Here is an 11,422-nt window from a genome sequence, read left to right on the forward strand (position 1 = left end):
CTAAGCCGTTCTACTTTTTCCCGTCATTCATTCATCGTAATGAATGGTTTCTTCACCTCCTTGACATTAAGGAAGAAAAGTTATTTAAAAAAAAAAATCCTTAAATAAATAGTCTGTAGAAATTTAGTTCAGAAGTTCTCCAGTAGATAGTAGCTAGGAAAAGATCCAAGCAAAGCCAATTGTTTTGATTTAGGTAATAGCTATTCCTAATCTGAACTAAACAAAAGTGCTTCATGTTTTGGTTATGTTGACATTACTTTAATAAACTTGCGAACATTAAGCTAGTTAGAATTTTTGAACTTTGTTTTTATTCGTGTGAAGACACGAACTAGAAATGATTAACTATAAACTAACTAATGAAAGTGAGGTTATTTTTTTCTAAACAAAAACTTGTTCCAATGAGATAACGTTCAGTGTTTCCAACAAATATAATTAACATGATTATAAAGATTAAAAACAACTTTCATAAAGAAATCCAGTGTTTAATCAGGATGAAAGTTTGTGAATTTTAAGCAAGTACATTGTTTCAAGTTAATCAAGATGAAAATACAAATCTAGGATAAATGTCATACTTTTAGACAACTATGAGAACTTAGTAGATAATGTGATTTTTTTTTTTTTTTAAAGAATTAACTACTTTATGTTGATGTGAAATCAAAATGATTATTTATTTATTTAAATTTGTTTTTGTTTATTTCTGAGAATGTTGTAGAAGAAGAGTTCTACGAGGGTCGTTTGAAAAGTCAGTGCAAAAATAAAAACTACTTAATTTTTTGGGGTAAACCTTTTTTATTTTTCAACATAGTCTCCTTTTAGGCTTATAAACTTCGTCCAACGCTGCTCTAGTTTGTTGATCCCTTCCGAATAATAGGATTTGTCCAAGTCTGAAAAATAGCCATTCGTTTCTGCAATCACCTCCTCGTTTGAATAAAATCTTTTTCCCGCCAGCCATTTCTTCATATTGGGGAACAAATAGTAGTCCGAGGGAGCCAAGTCTGGAGAATACGGAGGATGTGAACCGAGTTGGAACCCTATTTCCATTAATTTTGTGACCACAACTGCTGAGGTGTGAGCTGGTGCGTTGTCGTGATGGAAAAGGACTTTTTTGTGGGCCAATCGTGGGCGTTTTTCTTGCAGCTCGGTTTTCAAACGGTCCAATAACGATGAATAATATGCACCTGTAATAGTTTTACCCTTTTCCAGATAGTCGATGAGGAATATTCCTTGCGAATCCCAAAAGACAGTCGCCATAATCTTTCCGGCCGAAGGAACGGTCTTCGCCTTTTTTGGCGCAGATTCCCCCTTGGTAACCCATTGTTTAGATTGTTCTTTGGTCTCAGGAGTGTAGTGATGTATCCATGTTTCATCCACAGTGACGAAACGACGCTTAAAGTCCTGCGGATTCTTCTGTAACAGCTGCAAACCGTCCTTGCAACACTTCACACGATTTCGTTTTTGGTCAAGCGTGAGCAATCGCGGCACCCATCTTGCGGATAGCTTTGTCATGTCCAAATGTTGATGCAAAATATTATGTACCCGTTCATTCGAGATGCCCACAGCACTAGCAATCTCACGCACCTTCACTCTTCTGTCATCCATCACCATATCATGGATTTTATCAATGATTTCTGGAGTAGTAACCTGAACAGGGCGTCCAGAACGTTCAGCGTCACTTGTGCCCATATGGCCACTCCGAAAATTTTGAAACCACTTATAAACTGTTCTAATCGAAGGTGCAGAGTCACCATAATGTTCATCAAGCTTCTCTTTAGTCTCCTGAGGCGTTTTGCCTTTCATAAAGTAGTGTTTAATCAACACACGAAATTCTTTTACGTCCATTTTTTGAAAATCACTCGACTTCCTCGATTCAAACGAATGCCAAACACAAAGAAATAGACCGATCTGGCTGAAACTTGGTGTGTGTTCTTCCAAGAGATGCTACTAACTAAACATAACCTCGATACGCGCCAGTGGTGCTATCTCTCTGATTTTGCACGGACTTTTCAAACGACCCTCGTATTTTATTTTTCTTCTCTATATTATATTTATTTACTGTTTACTAAATTGTTACTTTAAGCTTACTATTACAATTTATATTTTTATTTGCTTCATTATTATTAATAATGACAGTTAATTTATCACAAGAGTTGACATATAATTATAATTATTCCTAAACCATAATGGCACGTTTTAAGAAACTGTCCGTCGAAGATTGCCTTTTTTATTGTTTTTTATTATGCAGTTAGAAATGCATGTACACTATAAGAAAAATGAAAGTAATTAACTCTAATTTAAGTTTTACTGCTGCACTGTAATATAATTGCACGTAATATTAACAAAATTAATATTTAAAAATAAGTAAATAAAGATTACCAAACCAAATATACTTTTGCAGCTGCAAGAATATCAAGATTATGTTAAGGTACGTAAAAAAAATTGTAATACTAAATACAAAGAAGAGTGGTTAACTGAGGAAAAAACAATATTCGAGCAATAAATTAAATAATTAAGAAAGCTTATGAAAATTTTATTCTGCCTTAAGCATTTTTCTGTAGATTTAGGCAGCTCTACAATACTGGTACCAATATTTTGGCTAGTCAAGCCTATTCTATCCACTTTCTCGGTCAAGAAATTATACCCGTACAGCTGCCTTCTAAAGACGCTGGGCATTCAGCGAGAAAATAGAAGGCATTTATTTTTATTTTTAAGCGAACACTCACATTGTTGGCTGGCTTACGATTCAAATTTAAAAGAACCTCTCATAGCTTAATAACCTAACTTATTATTATTTGCTTCAATATTTACTGATTTATAAACCAATTTCTATTTTATATACGTTATTTTTTGTTTATTTCTACAAAATTGTAAGAAACTTGAAACTTCTTATTATGTTTTTTATTCAGCAGTTCATCCTTAAGTTTGTAACATCTTTCAAAAAACAGACTTGATTTTAAAAAATGTGTTGCAAGTCCTCAGTGTTGAATAAAATCAAAGAGACATTATTTTTTAATCTAAAACAACAACAACACTATTCTTACCTTTGATTGTAAACTATTCTCATCCATTTCCAATATCCTGAATTCGAGCAGATCGTTTTCATCGCGTAAATCGATATTTTCTCTACGTAATTTAGCTTCGGATTGTTCCAATATTTGTATTCTTTCGGCTAAGGCTAGATTAATTGGATTTTCATGTTTTGTAGCGGCCAATCTTGCCTCAAGATCACGTCTTTTACATTCTTCTTGGCGTAATCGGCGAGTAACTTCTTTTAAAGTAATCTGCAAGCCTAGATGTTCTTCGCTCAACACACTGTACAAGGTTTCCAGGCCCACCATCTGCGAAAATATAAATAATAAACCTTAGATTGAATCTAATATGGTAAACTTTTTGAATAGCAGAAGTATAACTCTACCCTGTTTAGAATGTAAATGAAAAGAATAATGTGTTAATGACAGAATATCTTTACATTACTTATCCTAGTGAATTCATTTACTACTTACATTTATTGTAGATAATTTTTTAATTGAAAACAGCTTTTTTATTTCAAGGTTAAATTCTTTCAGTTGCACAAAACTGTTTAATTTTTTAGCATGAAAACGATCTTTTAAAGACACTACCAAAAGCTCGGAAATTATAAATAAAATCGAACCTCAAGATTCAGAAGAGTTTTAAAAATTATGGTCAATGATTCCCACTGGGACTGATATGTACAATGAATCACTCACCTAGATCCTAATAAAGTATTTAAGTTTAAAGGATTCAATTGGCTGATAGCTGAAGATCACGACTTAGAAATGGGAGACTTTTTAGATTATTCCTTTCTAAGAGCCTCAATGGCTAACTGAGATAACTTCAACCTTTCAAAAGCCTAGAACCCATATTGCTGATAACTAGCAGCTATTATCCAACTATTAACCAGAGAACAAGAGAGTACGAGGAAGGTACAAGACTTGGCCAACTAACTAACCTCTTGCGCTCAATCGCAGAGACTTATAAAGAGTGTACAGCTAAAGGATTCTCTAGGGCAGTAATGGCGAACCTATGACCCGCGGGTCAGACACTGACCCGCGCAAGCTTTTTCACTAACCCCAATTGCTAGGCAACCATTTGTTTGTTTACGCGGGTTGATTTAGATTTTCTAATTGTGTGGATAATTTATATTCTATCTGTATTTTTTTCAATCACGCATTGACACAAAAGCAATTTAAATGCTATCTATAACCTTTAGTTTGATCATTACAGTTCTAAAACGCAAATGACGACAAATGCTTTTGTAGTATTTGAAATAAAGCAAAAGTGTTTACAAAATATCAAAATGTATAATTTTACTCAAATTTTGTTTGTTAAAAAACTCGACAACCCAAAGCAAATAACCACATTTAGATTTTTCTTCAGATAAAACACACTTTTGTAAGGTTTTGTTCAGTTATGTTATATAAAAAGATACTTCCATAGTACTTGTTTCGTCCCGTTTTACCCGTTAAGCCAACTGAATTTTAAAGATTAGTTTTGAAAATATTCAGTTTTTAAACTCAACTCTTGTGCAAATGGGCATTAGTGACCCAAGAGCTAGTACTAAAAAAACAAAAATGAACAAAATTTGACCCACGTCTCAAAAAGGTTCGCCATCCCTGCTCTAAGGGGTTCATCAAATGGAGCAAGCAGGAAAGATTTAAGAACCGCTGATTCCTGGAAATATCCTAGTGGCTAGCGACTTGTTCAAAATGAAGATTTTTTTTTTTTGGCAGTCACAATGTGAATTGAAGAGTGCACCCAGTTGGTAGCGCAATACCTCGGGGGTATGCTGCCAAAGAGGTTTGTTGTAATGCAGATTTAGAATAAGGTATGAACTGGTAGGTTTAATTTAGGTTAGGGGCCCACTAAATTGCCAATGTCCTATGCCTTAAGTCTCGTTTCAAATAATTAAAGCCTATTTTTACAGTTCAACTACCAAATTAGACGACGTGGAAAGGAATGGACATACTTTTATCAAAATATTTTTCAAAATTAAAAGTAGCGTAACTGAATATGCAGATCCGCCATTTATATTCCACACTGCACCAAAGCTGTCCCCATTTACAGTAGTAATTAGGTAAACATTTAAAGAACGAAAGAAAAATTATAGAAGTTAGAACCTTGAAAGTCGAAGAAAACAAAAATCACGTTTTTAAGTAAGAAACGATAAATAATATAAAAAAAGCTTTTCACTTGTAGATGGCACGTTCATTTTTAAAAGGAAAATCCTGCAACTATTTCAGAGAAAAGTCGTAGCTCTAAAAGGAAAAATAATAACAATAATCTGATAGGTTAGTGGTTAACATGTACTGGATTCCAACAAGGTGATCCCCGGTTCGAATCCAGTTGCTGACAGTCAGATTTTTCTCTTCCTTAAGCTTGATACAGCTGACTGTCCGCTGATATAACGAGAGAATACTCGAATCCGGAGGCCGACAATACGCTGAAAGAAGCTTCGAGCGACAAAGAACTCAAGATGTTGAAGGCGCCTTAAGTTAAAAAGAAAAATAATAAAATAATTGCTATTTTTATTTTTGATGTGAGATTTTTAGAAAGTATATAAATAAAAATATAAATCCCCAAAACATAAATCTCAAAATTATCAAAAAAAAATTCACCCTAATCTCAGTTTGATTTGTACAAAAAAAAAAAAAAAGTTGTAAATTCACATTAAATTCGGGCGCTGTACAATGCACTGGGCAGCATGGAGTATAAGATGACACGTACAGAAAGAATTCTACATCATCATACAGCGAGCTCTTCTGCAGTGGAGTGTAAACAAGCCTAAATAACAGAGTATGCTAAGAATAAGAAGAAAAAAAAAAAACAGTTCCAAGCCAAAATCAAGTAACCTGCTATTAAAGAAAATCGTGATATTCCCTGCCGAAATTATCGTATTGTAACGGAATGATTCTCAGCTATAACATAAAGAAACAAATAATGGAAAAAATAATAAAGGAAGAAATAATATCTATCCTTCCATTACAATGATTTAATGTTCACTTCTTTATTGTGAAATTGATATATTACTAGTATTAAGTTAACAAATAATAAATACGATCAGGTTTATATAAAACCCAAAACAAACAATGATCATGTCCGAGATAATTCAGTATTAGTCGATCGACCGGTTTCGATGTTCGCCCTGGATGCAAGTTAATTATCGATTATTCAATATCAAAAAGATCTTACTGCATAACTTGATAATTTGATAACCATTTGTCAACTGTAAACAATATTATAAAATATTTAGCAAATTAATTATTCTTCCACGTTGTTAGTAAAAGGTGTTGCGGTACTGGGTTCGTGTTCCAGTTTTAATTTTAGAATTTTAATAGATTAAGTTTTTGTGTAATTTATTTTAAATTTACAATCTTTACCGTCTGAAATGACAACAAACTTCTCGCCTGACTACTAGACAAACTATCGAAATTCAATCAAAACAATAACAAAAGACTTTTATACCTACTGTTACTGTAACCTACTCGTATTTGGTCATACAGCATCGAAGTGTGTGAATCGACTAAAACGTTACAAATCTCTTTGAAGAGGATTTAGTTTCTTTTTTTTTTTTGTATTCAACTGCACTATTAATGAATCCATGTCAGAGTTTAGTGTTTTCACTTTCAGTAAGTAAAAAAATCCTACACAAGTTGACAAGATTAGAAAACAAAAAAAACAAAAACAAAAGAACTGTCCATTGTCTTCATTATAATGAGTAAGACAAGCTGAATACACACATAAACAAACTGGATAGCGTGTCATCCTCATGTATATTATACAACAGTATTATAATACACTAGTAGGGCGTATCCATAGAATATACCTTCTCCATTCAACACCGGAAATAATACTAGTATCCTTAGAGTATTATACCTTCTCCATTCATCGCCGGAAATAATACTATCTCTTTACTATGAAAGTATAAAGACGATATATTGTAATGAAAAGAATTCCAGTAGCGTTTCTAATAACGTTAACTATACTTGCAAAACTAAATAAATGCGAAACTATAAAAAGAAATCAGATTAAAATATTTTAATAAAGAGATATTGTCGAAAGATGATTTAATAAAATATTAAAATGGAGACTATGGCTAGTATTCGGTCATCAATTACTGTAAGATTGCCACGAAATTTAAGGTATTAAAAATTTAGTAGCTAAGACTCGTGTGGTTCATTATTTAATTTGTACTATTATTATTTATTTTAGTTATTTAGTTATTATTTATTTTTTTAACTAATTTATTTATTTTATTTATTTACGTAAGCAACCAAATTTTTGATTTATATTTCTTTGGCTTATTTGGAGAATCTTTCCTTTATTTACTCGTTAGTATTGTTTATTTCTACCTTATTGTATTGATTTTGTATCTTATCAGTATTGTATCAAATCTATTTAATCTATGAATGAGATGACCGACTCCCCGATGGTCGTTGACCAGGAGACAGTCTTTATTTTTTATTTTTTTTTTTTTTTAATGATTTAAGGCGCGTCAACATCAATGGTTATTGGCGCCCGGAGCTTTTTTCAGTGCACTGCCGGCCTCCGGACAGTGTTCTCTCGTTACAGACAACACTGTCCATCACCGGACAGTGAGCTGTAAGAAGCTCCTAGGAAGAGAAAATCTAAGGGGTCAGTAGCTGGACTCGAACCCGGGACCTCCGCGTGGGAGTCCAGCTCGCTAACCACTCAGCTAATCCCTTCCCTGACAGTCTTTATTCTAATAAAGACTATTATTATTTTTTTTTTTATGGTTTAAGGCGCGTCAACATCTAAGGTTATTGGCGCCCGGAGCTTTTTTCAGTGCACTGCCGGCCTCCGGACAGTGTTCTCTCGTTACAGACAACACTGTCCATCACCGGACAGTGAGCTGTAAGAAGCTCCTAGGAAGAGAAAATCTAAGGGTCAGCAGCTGGATTCGAACCCGGGACCTCCGCGTGGGAGTCCAGTATGCTAACCTCATAGCTAATCCCTTCCCTGACTATGATTATGATTATTATTATTTATTATTATTTTATTTTAATTGTTGTTAATTCTTTTTGGTGACTGATTCATAGTTTCAATGGGATTGAAAAAATAACTGCCATTTCAGTCTAGTAAAATTTATTTTGCCGAGCTTTCGACCTAGGGACTAGGTCATCTTCAGGGCTAGTTTAGAAAGTAATAGTATTACATTTCAGGGTTGGTGTGTCTTCTGTCTTGTCTGTTCATGGAATAGTATTACTTTCTAAACTAGCCCTGCAGATGACCTAGTCCCTAGGTCGAAAGCTCGGCAAAATAAATTTTACTCGACTGAAATGGCAGTTATTTTTTCAATCCTAATTTATTTTATTTATTTTAATGATTTAAGGCGCGTCAACATCTAAGGTTATTGGCGCCCGGAACTTTTTTCAGTGCACTGCCGGCCCCCGGACAGTGTACTCTCGTAACAGACAACACTGTCCATCACCGGACAGTGAGCTGTAAGAAGCTCCTAGGAAGAGAAAATCTAAGGGTCAGCAGCTGGATTCGAACCCGGGACCTCCGCGTGGGAGTCCAGTATGCTAACCTCATAGCTAATCCCTTCCCTGACTATGATTATGATTATTATTATTTATTATTATTTTATTTTAATTGTTGTTAATTCTTTTTGGTGACTGATTCATAGTTTCAATGGGATTGAAAAAATAACTGCCATTTCAGTCTAGTAAAATTTATTTTGCCGAGCTTTCGACCTAGGGACTAGGTCATCTTCAGGGCTAGTTTAGAAAGTAATAGTATTACATTTCAGGGTTGGTGTGTCTTCTGTCTTGTCTGTTCATGGAATAGTATTACTTTCTAAACTAGCCCTGCAGATGACCTAGTCCCTAGGTCGAAAGCTCGGCAAAATAAATTTTACTCGACTGAAATGGCAGTTATTTTTTCAATCCTAATTTATTTTATTTATTTTAATGATTTAAGGCGCGTCAACATCTAAGGTTATTGGCGCCCGGAACTTTTTTCAGTGCACTGCCGGCCCCCGGACAGTGTACTCTCGTAACAGACAACACTGTTCATCACCGGACAGTGAGCTGTAAGAAGCTCCTAGGAAGAGAAAATCTAAGGGTCAGCAGCTGGATTCGAACCCGGGACCTCCGCGTGGGAGGCCAGTATGCTAACTAGCTAACCTCATAGCTAATCCCTTCCCTTATTATTATTATTGTTATTAGCATTGTTTGTCTTAACAATGGCGATTAACTCTCTGCTGAGGACATTTTAATCATTGTAAATAAAATGTTTTTAATTAAGATTTCTTCTATTGTGTCTCTTTAATATAGGGATATGACCACAAACCCCAGAGTTGCTTCCCTCGAGCGAGGAATGCTAGTCCTTCAAGCCCTCTATATTGGTGGAAAAAGTCGCCCACTTCCTGAGACGCTGCTCTGAAAAGCTTGAAAGAAAAAATAAGCAAATAAAGTTAGGAAAAGAGCAAAATCTTGGTAGAACGCAGTACAGAAAATAGAAATACGATTAAGATAAAGGGAAAAAAAACCACTGGACCGGTAAAACAAGAATGAATCACTTTATGAATTGCGTTACTACCTGAAAGCAATGTTGAATGCAAATCAGCAGCTGCACAAATTAAGCATTCACAAATCAATGGTCACCTAACAAGAATGAAAAAAACAGGTAAAATAAACAACCCAAAAGATCGTACGATGCCACTAGAGATGTTCAGGAAAAGAAAAGAATAACCTGGCCAAATAAAACCTGGAAAACAGTAAAGGTCACATCAACAAGGCAATGGCTAGAAAAAATGGCGTACATTTTGGGGGAATATAAAACCTCGACATTGCGAAGTAGAAGAAGAAAAGAATTAGTATAAAATATTTAGAATATCTACTCAATTTTGATTAAAGGTTTAAAAATAATAAAATAAAAATAAATAAACATTTACAATAAAACAAAAGACAGCTTAGTAGCTTTGGAAGTTACTCCCAGTCAGAGATCACGTTTTTTCTTCCACCAGGTACTATAATAAGGATGCAATTGAGTTGGAATCCAGCTGCACACACCATAGAAACACACAAACACGTATATATAGATATAGTAAGAGAGACTTCTGTAAACGGGAATGTTCGCTCAATTAAACCTCAGTAATACAATTTCTCCCAAGGGAAAGCAATATCTGCCGAATTATAACGGAGATCTTTTGTAATTCTTAATTTATTTGTCCATCTAATGATAAAACAATTTATTGCCTCTCTTATTATTAACTCAAGGATTGTTTTGTTTTCAATTCTATATTGTGCAGACCTCTCCTCTACACGTATACATGGTACTCAGTATTATATATTAGATGTATTCTGACCATCAAGAACTATCAAAATAAAAACTCCAAAAGAATACAAATCCTAGTTGGGTCAGCTAAAGCAAATCTTGCTGAGTGAAAAGTTTATCCAAGGTTACACTCAACTATAAGAAGAAAATGGTACAAGAGAGAGTTATCTATTTTGTTCCTTCTCAGGACATTATGGTTAAGGAGCTATCACGTGATCATTTTCGCAGAGTTTGTGAGACAGAGTAGGAAACACTCATCCAACTTATGATGGATTGTTTAGGTTAGGTTTAAGATATTCGGCAGGAACAGGTTGACTTCGGTTTAGCTTTATGGTCTAGTGCAGCGGTTCCTAACCTGGGGTACGCAAAAAAAAGCTATTATTAAAGATATAAAAATTATACAGATATATTGTTAATGAGAAAAAAATTGTATAATAAATGATTCCTTCAACTTAATTACAAAATTATTATAATAAAACTGAATAACATATAAATTGACAAGAATTAAGTACTCATTCGATCGTGCAGTATTTTTTTTAAAAGTAAATATATTTGTATATTAAAAATCATTAAATGATTTCTTGAAAATGTGAAAATTCGAAAAAATGTTGCTTAAGTTTTGACTAATATTACACATGGCCCGCATATAATTTACTTCTCCTTTATTAACGCTTTGCTGTTTCAATTTACGACCCCTGCAATAGTTATTGGTTTGAAATGTTTACCTATTCATAAATGATCTTTTTAATAGGAACATTTCATATGTATAGGTTCTTTACAAGACACATTATATTCAGATTGTTTTGCTGTACAATACGTAAAATCAAGAATACGATTATTTATTATTTATTTTTTTATATATATTATATATATATATATATATATATATATATATATGTTAGGGGTACACACTAAGGAAACAATCTAGTAAAGGGGTACACTAATGAAAAAAGATTGGGAACCGCTGTTCTAGTGGAATTGGATAGCTATACGAAATCTGAAGGAAATCGATTCAGCCGTTTCGAGAATATCGCAAAAAGTAAAAAAAAAAATCGATTGAGCTACATATTACTTGTGGTTGAACGAAATCATGAAAGAAGCCTTG

The 11,422-nt window shown here is 33.8% G+C and overlaps 1 protein-coding gene across 7 annotated transcripts in view; it reads right to left on the bottom strand.

Annotated features, from left to right (window-relative positions):
* Positions 1-11,422, bottom strand: part of LOC141460434 (uncharacterized) — a 166,339-nt gene that overhangs the window by 28,263 nt on the left and 126,654 nt on the right. For all 7 annotated transcript variants that reach the window (XR_012462050.1, XR_012462049.1, XM_074140424.1 and 4 more), the window contains exon 5: positions 3,039-3,335. Coding sequence is in view for 5 of the 7 variants with exons in the window: in XM_074140424.1 (XP_073996525.1) it covers positions 3,039-3,335 (297 nt within the window). In the remaining 2 variants the exon portion in view is untranslated. The remainder of the gene's footprint in view (positions 1-3,038; positions 3,336-11,422) is intronic.

Source organism: Rhodnius prolixus, unplaced genomic scaffold (assembly GCF_049639745.1).
Source record: "Rhodnius prolixus isolate KJV_2025 unplaced genomic scaffold, Rpr scaffold_6, whole genome shotgun sequence".
Classification (NCBI taxonomy): Eukaryota; Metazoa; Arthropoda; class Insecta; order Hemiptera; family Reduviidae; genus Rhodnius; species Rhodnius prolixus.